This window comes from Hemicordylus capensis, chromosome 3 (assembly GCF_027244095.1).
Source record: "Hemicordylus capensis ecotype Gifberg chromosome 3, rHemCap1.1.pri, whole genome shotgun sequence".
Lineage (NCBI taxonomy): Eukaryota > Metazoa > Chordata > Lepidosauria > Squamata > Cordylidae > Hemicordylus > Hemicordylus capensis.
The window spans coordinates 348,889,083-348,902,175 of record NC_069659.1 but is presented as its reverse complement, the minus strand read 5'-3'; the positions used below and the strand labels follow the sequence as shown (position 1 = coordinate 348,902,175).

The 13,093-nt window shown below is 52.3% G+C and overlaps 1 protein-coding gene across 2 annotated transcripts in view; it reads right to left on the bottom strand.

Annotated features, from left to right (window-relative positions):
• Positions 1 to 13,093, bottom strand: part of CLCN2 (chloride voltage-gated channel 2) — a 96,227-nt gene that overhangs the window by 42,924 nt on the left and 40,210 nt on the right. For both annotated transcript variants that reach the window (XM_053309319.1, XM_053309320.1), the window contains exon 2: positions 12,620 to 12,776. In XM_053309319.1, the coding sequence (XP_053165294.1) occupies positions 12,620 to 12,776 (157 nt within the window). The remainder of the gene's footprint in view (positions 1 to 12,619; positions 12,777 to 13,093) is intronic.

Genomic DNA, 13,093 nt, shown 5'->3' with positions numbered 1-13,093 from the left:
CTAACAAATTTCTGTACCACCCCATACTCACACCTCTGTGGCCGGTTTACAATAAAAATACAATAAAAACAGAATTAAAACCTGCATATAAATGCAGAATTAAAACAGAATTAGAACCTGTATATAAATGCAGGCACATGCCTTAGGAACATAGGAAGCTGCTTTATTATTATTATTTATTTATTATTCACATTTTATATTCCGCTTTTCCTCCAAGGAGCCCAGAGCGGTGTACTATATACTTAAGTTTCTCCTCACAACAACCCTGTGAGGTAGGTTAGGCTGAGAGAGAAGTGACTGGCCCAGAGTCACCCAGCGAGTCTCATGGCTGAATGGGGATTTGAACCCGGGTCTCCCCGGTCCTAGTCCAGCACTCTAGCCACTACACCATGCTTCACACCAAGTCAGACCCTCTGACCTTAGCAGTCCTACTGAGCAATGGCCTCATCTCCAAAGAAGAAAGGTAGGACGACAGGAAGCAGCCACCTACCAAGTCAGACCTCTGATCCATCTAGCTTAACTTTGTCTACACTGACTGGCAGCAGCTCCCTGGGGTTTCAGGCAGGGGTCTTTCCCAGGCCTACCTGGAGATGCTGCCAGGGAGTGAACCTGGGACCTCTTGCATGCCAAGCAGATGCTTTGCCACTAAGCTATGGCCTCATTGCCAATACATGGTCACAGCAGCAGACGTGGCTAAACTCACATTAGTTCTGGGATGCACATGGATTCATGGCCAGGAACCCACTAACCTTTGGCATGTATTCTGTGCATGTATCTGCAGTGAAGCAGATACCATACTGTTATTTACCTGAATCCAAGACAAAGTTATTTCTAGGTTCTTTGTTGTTAGAAATCAGGGGGTTATCTTAAATTCAGAATCCTCTTCCTTTTGGGTAAATACAGGCATAACTTCAATTTAATCTCTATTTTTAAAGCGGGTCATCTTCAATCCAGAGTCCTCTTCTACAGTTACCCCTCCCCAACCGCGAGGGTTCCGTTCCAGGAAAACCTCGAGGTTGGCAAATTCGCAGTTGGAGAGCCACTGAAATCCATGGCAAACAGGGGTTAGGGGAACTGTGGTCACAAAAAGACCGCAAAAGACAGTAAAAATAGGAAAAAATCTCTCCATATCCCCCCAAGTCACCAGGAGTCAGTAAGAGGAGTGAAGCCCCCCCCATGACCCCGACCTCTGCAAATGACCCAACCCCCCAAAATCAAGACCACTCTGCCATTGCAAAACAAAATCTCGCCAAACTGCAAATACTCAGGTTATGGCTGGCAAAACCTCCCGCAATTTCCCGGTTGCAGATACTCCAAACTGCGGTTGGGAAACCTTCAGTCAGCGAGGGGTGGCTGTATTTGGGTAAACACAGTATGCCGAACCTCTTCAAGCCTTACAGTATACAATCTTGATCCTTAAACTATGGGCTGCTAGGAATTATGCAGACTACCTGCCCAAAACTGTTCCCCTTTCCTTTTTTAGGAACGTAGGAAGCTGCCAGGCCCTTGGTTCCATCTAGCTCAGTATTGTCTACATAGCTTCTACAACAGCATCTCCAAGATTGCAGGCAGGAGTCTCAGCCCTATCCTGGAGATGCCGCCAGGGAGGGAATTTGGAAACTTCTGCATGCAATCATGCAGGTGCTCTTCCCAGAGTGGCCTCATCCCCTAAGGGGAACATCTTACAGTGCTCACACTTATAGTCTCCCATTCAGATGCAAACCAGGATGGACCCTACTTAGCAAAGGGGGCAATTCATGCTTGCTGCCACAAGAGCAGCTCTCCTCCCATTGTTCACTTATTGATTACTTTAAAATAGGACCTCACATCTTTGGACCTCCTGCAGATGTTAGCCTACAATTTCCATAATCCTTGACTATTGGCCGCTAGGGACTGTGGGAACTGTAGTTCAAAAACAGCTGAGGACCCCCGAGCTTTAGAAGGAAGCAAAATCACTGCTACCCATTTATATTTTTGGAACTTTCTGTGAAACTTCCCTGCTGGATAGCCTATCTAGGCCTATCTAGTCCACCATCCTGTTCCACACAGAGGCCACCCAGATGCCTCTGAGAAGCCCACAGGCAAGAGGTGAGGGCATGCCCTCTCTCTCCTGCTGTGGCTCCCCTGCGACTGGTATTGACAGAACACTATCTGTGCAAAATGTCTCATGGCTAAGCCGAGACAGCAAAGCCAGCAACCCATGTGGCAAAACCTGTGAAAAAGTCTGAGCAGCTAGGTGTTGATTTATTTTAAAGCCACAAATGCAGCAGTAGATCAGTCCAAAAGATGCATCAACCTCAATAAAAAATTTTTTTCAAGCTTTTCATTTGTATGTGATTTTTAAATTGTTAAATTGTTTTACGTTTTTGTATATATTTTAACTTGTTTTATGCTATTGTTAACTGCCCAGAGACAAAAGTTTGGGGCCGCCCAGTCCAAACAGAACACGACGTTTCATGATGCCAACTTGGTTACATGACGTTTCATGATGCAAACATGTGCTCCTTCTTGACGAAACCTTGCTCACAGAAGGAGACTTTTAATTATATACTTTAAATGCCACATTGCTTATAGGTTCAAGGGCAATGCTGCTTCTCCAGGGCTATTTACAAGCAACATACACGTGAGTCAGTAGCTCCCTCCAGTGGACATCTGCTCAACTGCAGCTGCGTGCCATAGCCTCTTTTTGCTTTGCTAAGGGAAACATCTTCTTCAATAAGGAGACTGTGTTTAAGTGCTAAAAGTTTCTTTGGAGACAACACAAACCGCAGTCATAAGACCGCGGACTCCTGGCTCACCAAGACTAATCGGAACAGCTGCTTGACCCAGTAATTCTGGAGACTGCAACTTCTTTGACAGTCCCCCCCCCCCCGCCCATTTCTCCCTGACATTTGGTAACCAACCCAAACAGGAGTCCTGCATTAGAGTCTATGATGCCAAGTTACCTTTTGAGTGGCAAAGCCGGCACAATGTTTAAGGAGCCCCAGACAGCAACTCCAAGGTCTGGATTTAGGTGCAGGAGAGAGAGCTTCATATTTCCGCTCAGCTAAAAAACTCACTCGGTAGCCCTGGGAAATGCATTTCCCTCTCCACTGCCCCCACCACAACCCTACCTCAACAAGGCTGCTGGGAAGAGAAGGCTGTTAAAAGCTGCACAGAGCACCCTGCACTTCTCAAAGTCTTGAAGAAATGAACAGAACCGCACTGCTAATATCTGTGGCTAGGGCAGGGGTTCTCAAACCTGGGTGCCCAGATGTTGCTGGACTACAACTCCCAGCATCCCGAGCCATGAAGTTGGGCCATGATTGACTTCACATGTGGGGTTCTCAAACTCGGGTCCGCAGATGTTGACAGACTACCAACAGCTCCCATAATACCTAGTCCACATTGTGATGTTTCCTGGTTATCCAGATGAGTCACTCTTAAAAATTTTATTGTCAGATTTTAATCATAAATACACCAACACAGTGGCTAAGTTTTGTTATATTTTATGCAAATTACATTCTGTTGTGTGTGATAATGTTTCTGGTCAATGACTGAATAAAGTATGTTCTGTTCTGTTCTGTCTAAGGCACCGTGGCAGGGGATGACGGGAGTTGTAGTCTGACAACATCTGGGGACCCAAGTTTACCACACACACCCCCGGCAAGGCCTCTCCCTGTTCTTGCTTATCTACATACAAAGAAAGGGAGGCTCTTCTCACGATTAGTGAGAAGAACCTGGATGGGGTTTGCGGGGAGAGTGGGCTAAGCCCACTTTCCCCTGCAGACGAGCAGTCAGTCTGCTCTGGGTGGCTGAACCGGCCGCCTACACGACTGCCGACTCCATTATGGAGTCGGTGGGGGCTGGGGGTATCGGGGGCCACATGGCCCCCAGAAGCTCCAGCATGCCCTGCACGAGCATGTAGGGCATGCTGGAGAGACCCCCGAGCCGGGAGGCTGCTTTTCAGCCTCCTGGTCAGGGGTCTACTCGTGAGTTGCTTCGGGCAGGGGTACTTTAGCGGGTGACCCGCTTAAGAACCACCAGGCTTGCAGCCGAGCCCGGTGGTTCTCACGATGGGAGGAAATTGGGCTAGCCTCCGCTAGCCCAATTTCCTCCCACTGTGTGAACAACCTCACAGACTTCTTTTCAATTCAACACCCAGCTTCTGCAAGGTGATGAATCAACCTCAAATCATTAGCCTCAAATCAAGCAGGTTAATGGACGTTCCGGGCCCAACTCCACTTTGTCGCTTGGCCTTGCGGGCTTAGGCTTCTGTTTGTTTTGCTGTAAATATAAAGCCGGTGGGAGCCCGAGCAGTGGAAACAGCAGACTCTCTTTGGTGTGAAGAGGCATCGGGAAAAGAGGGTCTGGTTGTGAAGCCAGCTCGTGTTGCAATGGTTCCATTCGGGGCATTTTATTTCAAGATGGGTCTGAGCCGACCCAGGGATCATCGGAATAATATAAACACACAAGGACATTTCTGCTGAGTTTTCAAGATGCAGTTGTTGGGCGGTGTGTGTGTGTGTGTGCGCATCTTTGGCCAGCATTCTCCTCGGACGCACGGAGCAGCTGACGGAGCAAGGCGTGGGCACCCCATTTGTGCCCCAGTCCCCGGGCCCACTTTGCAGAGAGGCCAACCCCAGGCTCTGGGGTTTTGCAAAGTGGGGGCTTGCTGCCCGGCCACCCCATTGCTATCTTAGCCGCAGGCAGGCAGCAGCTGGGCCCGGAGGGAGGCCGTGCTGGATGGATAGACGTGGAGTTAGGAAAACATGTTGTGACACTAAAGCAACACTCTTTGTGCGTCCATCAACAGGCCGCGGCAGCTCCAGTGGGTGGGAGGCTGGCGGACACGCCCGGGGCCACGCAGGAACAAGAGAGTCCGCCGCAATTCTGGCTCGCGCAGCTGCCCCAGGGAGCCGCGACATTTAGCGAGAGCATTTGCCTCAAAAACAATGCAAGCCGCCCTCTCGGCAGTTGCTAAGGGAACTATTTTAAGGCACTGGGAACAGCCAGATCCCGGGAACAACCGTGGGAGGTCTCTGGCCAGAGAAAGGGGCCCGCTGGCAAAAGGAGGGTCTGGATGGTTCAGGAGCTCTGGCATGTTAGAGTCATAATAAGAACACAAGAACAGCCCTGCTGGATCAGGCCCAAGAAGGCCCATCGAGTCCAGCATCCTGTTTCGCACAGTGGCCCACCAGATGCCCCTGAGAAGCCTACAGGCAGGAGTGGAGGGCATGCCCTCTCTCCTGCTGTTGCTCCCCTGCAACTGGGATTGAGAGGCATCTTGCCTCTGAGGCTGGAGGTGGCCTAAGGCGAGTAGCCATTGACAGACTTGTCCTCCATGAATTTCTCTAAGCACTTCTTCAAGCCATTCAAAGCGAGTGTCCATCACCACATCTTGTGGCAGAGAATTCCAGAGGTTAATTATGCACTGTGTGAAAAAGTCCTTCTTTTTGTCAGTCCTGGATTTCTTGGCAATCAGTTTCATGACCTCGTGTTCTAGTTTAGGTGAGAGAAGGAGGGAAATTCCTCTCTCTCCACACCGCGCATAATTTTATAGACCTCTATCATGTCTCCCCGCAGTCATCTTTTTTCTAAACTAAAGAGCCTCAGGTGCTGTCGCTTGCCTGATAAGGAAGGTGGCTCCAGGCCTCTGAGCATCTGGCTTGCCCTCTTCTGTACCTTTCCCAGATCTATAATGTCCTTTTTGAGCACACTGAACCTGGAACCTTCTGCATGCAACGCAGATGCCATCCCCTAAGGCAGGAGAGGCAAGCTTGGCTGTCCAGCTATTACTGAACTATCCCTGCCCTGAGGGGAACATCTTACCGCAGACAGTGCTCAGACCAAGACAGTGCTGGTTTTACATCCAAATGCAACCCAAGGCCAACAGTTCGTGGTTGCTGCCAGTTCTCCAGCCCTGAACTGCCCCACCACTACATGAAAGTGTGAGTTGGGGGGCGGGGGGGGGCGTGTACTGCATGTTTGAACAACACATCAGGGAGAAGGTTAGGCCAGAACCCCCAAAGATGAGACGTGCCCCCCTTGTACAGACCCACAACTGTGCACTTGTTTTCCTTCTCATGCACAAAACCTTTTACATTCGCTGTGCAGAACTCAAGCCCTATTCGGGTCCTATTCAGGTCCCCTGCTAACTGGGCAAAGAGGCACCTTTTAAAAGTGGCGATTCTTTTTATTTAGCAGGAGGAGAACAACTGGCACTATCCAACCCCAGCACAGCATCCCTCCAGTGGCTGTTGCTGGGGTCTACCTTATGTTTCTTTTTTAGATTGTGAGCCCTTTGAGGACAGGGAGCCATCTCATTTATTTACATCTATGTAAACTGCTTTGGGAACCTTTGCTGAAAAGCAGTATATAAATATTTGTCGTAGTCGTATTCACATGTTATGTTCAACACATGTACAATGCATACTCATGTACAGTTATTCACATGTTATGTGGAGCACAGGTACAGCAGTCTCCTTCCTATCTGAAGCATGCATTTGAGGGACCTGTAACCAGGCTCACTTTTAAAATGAATCCAGGTACAGTCATTTACTCAAAAATAAAAATAAATAAAAAGGACATGTGTACAGACACCTGAATGCATGCACAACGTGATGTCTGAACAGGGCTTCAGTGCCCCTGACATGCACACCATTCTGCACGCAAGGCCTCAATTCCCATGCAACATTTCTACTTGTTCACACAGGGATGCATACACTGTGGAAGTATCTCACTCACCCACGGAAAATGCCTGTGAGGCCAAGCTTATTAAAGTTTCTGTTTAAAACAGAAACCTTTCCAGAAGGGCAGTATAAAAATTGAATGAATGAATGAATGAATGAATAAATGAATAATAAAATGAGGTAAGACATGCACGAGTCAGCAGAGGCGTAACTATAGGGGGGGCAGGGGGGGCACGTGCCCCGGGCGCCATCTTTTCTGGTCACATGGGGGGCGCCGCCATGACAAAAAAAAATTTTTTTAATTTTTTTTAAAAAAATTTGTTAATACAAATGTTTCCTGCTCAGTGCAGCAGCGCTGCAGCAGTCAAGGGAGCGCGTCGGCGCCCCCTTCCCCATGAGCGGTCCCTTCCGTGCCGCCCGCGCCCCCCCCCATTGCTTTGCTGGCGCCTGGCGGCCAGTCAGTGGCCTGGCTTGGCGGCGGCAGCGGGCGCTTGTGAGGAAAAACCTAAGTATAATGTAGTATGTTGGGGGGGGGGCGGGGGGCGCGGGGGGGGGGGAGCCATTTCAATGCTTGCCCCAGGCGCCGTTTTTCCTAGTTACGCCTCTGCGAGTCAGTAGCCCGATTCAGCCCTTATGCTGTATGAGTGCACAGCTGTCTGTACGCTTGGGTGGGTAAAATTTGCGGGGAGGGGAGAAAAAGAGCCATGTGTGTCAAGGGGTGGGGTGTGTGAACAGCAACAGCCACCACCAGCTGAAATAAATCCACAAACGCTGGAGCGGCTAATTCGATCAGAAGCTCACATGGCCATACTTAGCCACATGTATAGCTGCTTCGGGCGTCTGGGCTCACATGCGCGGGCAGCTGGCCACACGTGACCACGGGCACATTGGGCCCACCCAGCGCTTAGGTGGACACGCTTCCCATACAGCAGGGGCAGCCAAGCCGAGGCGCTCCCGCTGCTGTGGGACTACAACTCCCATCATCCCCAGCTGCAGCATGGTAGTAGGTAGCCGGGGGGGGGGGCTAGAATGAGGAACTGAGCAGAACGTCTTTGGGGTCCAGATTTGGATGCCTGGGCCTCCAATTGCTGACCCTCCATATATAGTCATGGGCAGGGCTGCCATCAGCATTGCGGGTGCCTGACGAGACCCACGCCTGAGCAAGGGCCCCATTGCAGCCCGGCCTTGCTGCAGCCTGCCTGCCTGCCCCCTTTGAAGAGAGGAAGCAGCAACCAGAGCAAAGCTCTCTCATAGTGTGTCCCGGTTCTTCCCTCTCATTTGCATTCTGGGAGGAGAGCTGGTCTTGTGGCGGCAAGCATGACTTGTCCCCTTTGCTAAGCAGGGTTGGCCCTGGTTTGCATTTGAATGGGAGACTACATGTGTGAGCACTGGCAGATATTCCCGTCAAGGGATGGGGCCGCTCTGGGAAGAGTATCAGGAGGTTCCAAGTTCCCTCCATGGCAGCAACTCCAAGATAGGGCTGAGAGATACTCCTGCCTGCAACCTTGGAGAAGCCGCTGCCAGTCTGTGTGGGCAATATTGAGCTAGAAGGACCAAAGGTCTGACTCAGTATAGGGCAGCTTCCTATGTTCCTGAGCCAACGCAAAGGGAGTTGGTGGGAAGGGCTCTGTTGCTGCTCATGCTGGGAGAGGCGGGGTGAACGATCCCCTTGCCTCTCTCTTGCCTGCGTGGGATGAGTCCGTGAGAAGACAGCCCTTGCCCTCTCAGAAACTCAGCTCCCGTTGAAGAACCAGCGGCCAGCCGGGATTGCACATGAACCCTTCCATAGTTGGGCTGGCAGCATGTACATCTTGCAACCCAAGAGTGTTACGCAGATCCGATATGGCAGGGGCAGCCAACAACTTTCTCTCCAGCTGTTCTTGGACTACAACTCCCATCACCCCCCACTGCAATAAACTATCTGGGGGATGATGGGGGTTGGAGTCCAACAGCAGCTGGAGAGCCTCAGGTTGGCTGGCTGCCCCCGCTGTATGGAAGGCCTGCCCGCGTGAGAAGTGGGTGGGCCCAACGTGCCAGTGATCCTGCGTGGCCAGCCGCCATGCATGTGAACTCCGACGCCCCAAGCAGCTGCGCATGTGGCTAGGTGCGGCCAGTCGTCTCACATGAGTCTGGGATCTAATTAGTCACCCACAAAAGCCAGCACTTATCTCTTTTAACGGGTGCTGGCTGTCGCTAGTCACATTCTCTCTCTCCACCCAGAAGTTCAGAGATGCCCCTTCTTCCCTTCCCAGCCTGCACTCGACCCTCACAACAACCCTGCAAGATAGGTCTGGCAGGGAAACTGTGGCTGACTCAAGATCACACAGTGATCTTCATGGCCGGGGATTCCAACGGGCCTCTCTCTCTGGGCCACCCGCTGCACAGATTGGGCCAGGAGAAAAGGGGAAGGGATGGACAGGATCAGGGAGGGGATGCCCAACTGCCCCAAACCTGGAGCTGGCAGGGGAGTGGACCGCAAGAACCACCCTAACCCTAACCCTGCTGCAGCGGAGAGCCAGGAATTCCCAACTGCCCATCCCCATCTCTAGCCAGATGGAGCCCTTCTCTGGAGTTGGCATGCTCTCGGGGCAGCCAGCACGGGGGCAGACACCCCCCTGCCCCATAACATACCTGGACATCTCCTGCCCAGGTAAGCAGCAGGCACCTCTAGCAGAGCGCTCTCCCCTCTTTCCCCAATGTGGGCAAAACACCCTCAACGCGAGGGCCGTTCCACACCCAACTGAGCTTTGCACAATTCTGCACCTTCCTCAGTGCTGGGAGGGCCCCGGAAGGAAGGGCCACACTTCCCTGCAGCCTGTGCACACCTCCCAAGAGGTGCAGGGGCTCAAGAGAGCTCCGGTTCCCTTAAAGGAGCACACACACACCCCTGCCCCGTGCTGGGCAAAGCACTCGCCTGCAAAGTGGGAGAGGAGAGAGGAGAGCGGGTCTGGTGGTAGCCAGCATGACTTGTCCCCTTAGCTAAGCAGGGTCCGCCCTGGTTGCATATGAAAGGGAGACTAGAAGTGTGAGCACTGCAAGAGATTCCCCTCAGGGGATGGAGCCGCTCTGGGAAGAGCAGAAGGTTCCAAGTTCCCTCCCTGGCAGCGTCTCCAAGATAGGGCTGAGAGAGAGTCCTGCCTGCAACCTTGGAGAAGCCGCTGCCAGTCTGTGAAGGCAATATTGAGCTAGATAGACCAATGGTCTGACTCAGTATACGGCAGCTTCCTATGTTCCTATGTAAAGTGAGAATGGCTGCCTCCGTATGGTGCTGAGGGCAGGGGCTATGCCGAGTATTCAGCTTTGCACTGGCCCAATAAACAATTTGTCCGGGGATTGTGCTTGTGGCTGATGGGGGCCAACACAGGCCCCCAGGCCTTATCCCTGCGCTGCCCCCAGCGTGGTCTGGACTACAGAGCCAGATGCTCCCCTGAACTTGAGGGTTTCCTGGCTCCTTCTGCCTGTCTCCCTGATCCTATGATCCACCTTGGAGAGGGGAGCAGTAAACCCTCTAAACCGGGTTTCCCAGATGTTGTTCACTACAACTCCCAGCAGCCCCAGCTGCAATGGCCTTTGGCTGGGGATTCTGGGAGATGTAGTCAACAACATCTGGGAATCCCTGCTAGAGGAAACACTGGTAGGGGAGCCTGCCTCTCTGGCCCACAGTGGAAGGAAGTCAAGGCGAATTCTCCTTCTCCACTGGTATGCCAAGACAGCGCAAAGGGAGAGCTGGTCTGGTGGCAGCAGGCATGACTTGTCCCCTTTGCTAAGCAGGGTCTACCCTGGCTTGCATTTGAATGGGAGACATGTGTGAGCACTGAAAGATATTCCCCTCAGGGGATGGGGCTGCTCTGGGAAGAGCATCTCAGGTTGATTCCCCTCCTTGGCAGCATCTCCAAGACAGGGCTGAGAGAGATTCCTGCCTGCAACCTTGGATAAGCCGCTGCCAGTCTGTGCAGACAACACTGAGCTAGATGGGCCAAGGGTCTGACTCAGTATATGGCAGCTTCCTATGTCCCTTAAATGCATCCCTCTGCAGGCATAAAAGAGAACTGAAATGGGAGAAAGGGGCATGTCCCATTTCGCAAGAGCACCTGCCTTACAGGCACCCCAGAGGAGTCTGGGACCACTGGCTCTTTCCAAGGGGAGCCTCCACTCCAGAGATCCTGCAAGAGCTCTCTGACCTTGTGTTCCAAGAGCCTAAAACAGAGCAGCGAGAAACTCCCCCCCGCCCCACACTGGCTGCAAGGGCTGGCTTGCCCCGCGGATTGCAAGGATTCAGCCAGAGGCCCTGAGCTGGTCAGGCTGAGGTCATGCATACTCTGCTTATTGTTTCAGGATGCTGGGAGGGCTCTCTCCTGAAGCCAGAGCTGCAGGCAGAGAAAGAGGCAGGCCGGAGGAGCAGGAGACGGGAGGAAGGAGCCCGCTGAAGCGGATGGAGGAATCAAGAGAAGCCGATTCCTGCCCAAGGCTGGCTGGGCGGCGGGAACTAAGTGGGCAGAAGTTGCAAAACCAGAACTGCAAAAACAACAGCAGCAGTGGAGGTGTGCAAGCTGCCAAGTGTGTGGCGACTCATATGTGTGTGTGACACACAAAACAAGCTGTGGAAAAGACAGGGGTTCCCAACCGGTGGCACTCCAGATGTTGCTGAACTACCACTCCCATCATCCCCAGCTACAATGTACTGTGGCTGGGGATGATGGGTAGTTCAGCAAGATCTGGAGTACCACCGGTTGGGAACCCCTGCCATAGGGGATGGGGCCAAGCTCAGCGCGAGAGCATCTGCTTGGCATGCAGAAGGAGCCGGGTTCAATCCCTGGCAGGCAGCATCTCCAGGTAGGGTTGGGAAAGACTCCTGCCTGAGAGCCGCTGCCAGTCAGTGTAGACAGTAATGAGACGGACGGACCAAGGGTCTGACTCAGTATGGCAGCTTCCCACATTTCTATATATTTCTATATTTCTTGCATGTTCTGCCTGCTAGTCCATGAAATACCAGTGTCTTGTCATTACTATGTTTTTTCCTCACATGATCATGGACTGGGAAAATTTTTGCATGAGGAGGAAACAGACTATAGTGCAACTTATAAAGCAGTTCCCATCTGAAACCCCGGAGAAGCTGCTGCCAGTCAGTGTAGACCATGCTGAGCTAGATGGACCCACGGTCTGACTCAGTATAAGGCAGCTTCCTACATTCCTTTGCAAAGCTGCGTGCCAAGTTTTCAGAACGGTGCCCGCACACCTAAGTGCATGTGAGAGACAAGATTAATGCACTGGTGAAGCAGTGTGTGCAGCAGATAGGAATGTGCACGCATACAGTGAACGGTGAGAGCTTGTCCCACAGGTGAAGCTCCGTCCTTCTGGTTCGGCCCCATAGCATGCAAGTGGGAGCACACGGGGGGCTCCTACTTTTTCCAGTTCACTCCCAAGATTAATGGAATTAACATGGTTAATTCCAGTTCACTCCCCATAGTTAATCCCAAGGAGTTAGCAGCAGCATGGAGTGCACAGCCTGTTTTGATTCTGTGTGGGTCTTTGTCAAACTCTATGAGGCGGATGGGCCCCGTCTGCACGGGGATTCCCAAGATAAAAACATATAGAACATATGAGCACAGAAAGGCAGGAATGTATCTGCACACAACAGAAGCTGTGTCCCCCATCACAGAGATTCTCAGATGTTGCCGACTACAACTCCCACAACCCCCAGCCAAAGGCCACTGCAGCTGGGGGTGATGGGAGTTGTAGTCAACAACATCTGGGAATCCCTGTTGCGCGGCGGCTTTCGTTTTCCGCATGAAGAGCTGAAAGAAAGGCTCAGCATGCATTTGTCCTGGAACCTGGGCCCTCCAACGTACCTGCAGGCCCCAAAGGCTTCTCCCCTGCCCCAGTTTGAAGAAACAGCCAGGCCCCACATGTCCACCCCCAAGCCCCCCTCCCCACGGCAGGCTCCTTACTGCGGCAACGGGCACAGCGACTCTGGTCGTATTCGAGCAGCTCCGACGGGCGGAGGCGCTCCTTGGCAGACGGCTTCCAGCGCTCCTGCTGCAGCCGGATACGAGCCGCTTCGTCCTTGGCAAAGGCTCCCAGGTCCTGCGTGTATCGGCCATACATCTGGCGAGGAAACGGGAAAGCAAAGGCTTGAGATCACGGCTGGGCAGGTAAGGCCGAAGAGGGGTTAATTCAACACTCCACGGAGATCAGCAGTGAGCATCTTCCAGCCATTGGGCCTCGAGGGTCAGGGTCACACCGACGGAAGGGGCCTTCCCCCATAACATAAAATTAAAACTGGTACTAGTTTTGGTCCAAAGCCAGGGGAATACCTGTAGCTATGGGCAGGAGAAGGGGAGAGAGAAACCATGGAACATAGGAAGCTGCCTTATACTGAGTCAGGCCATTGGTCCATCTAGCTCAGTATAACCTACCCAGAC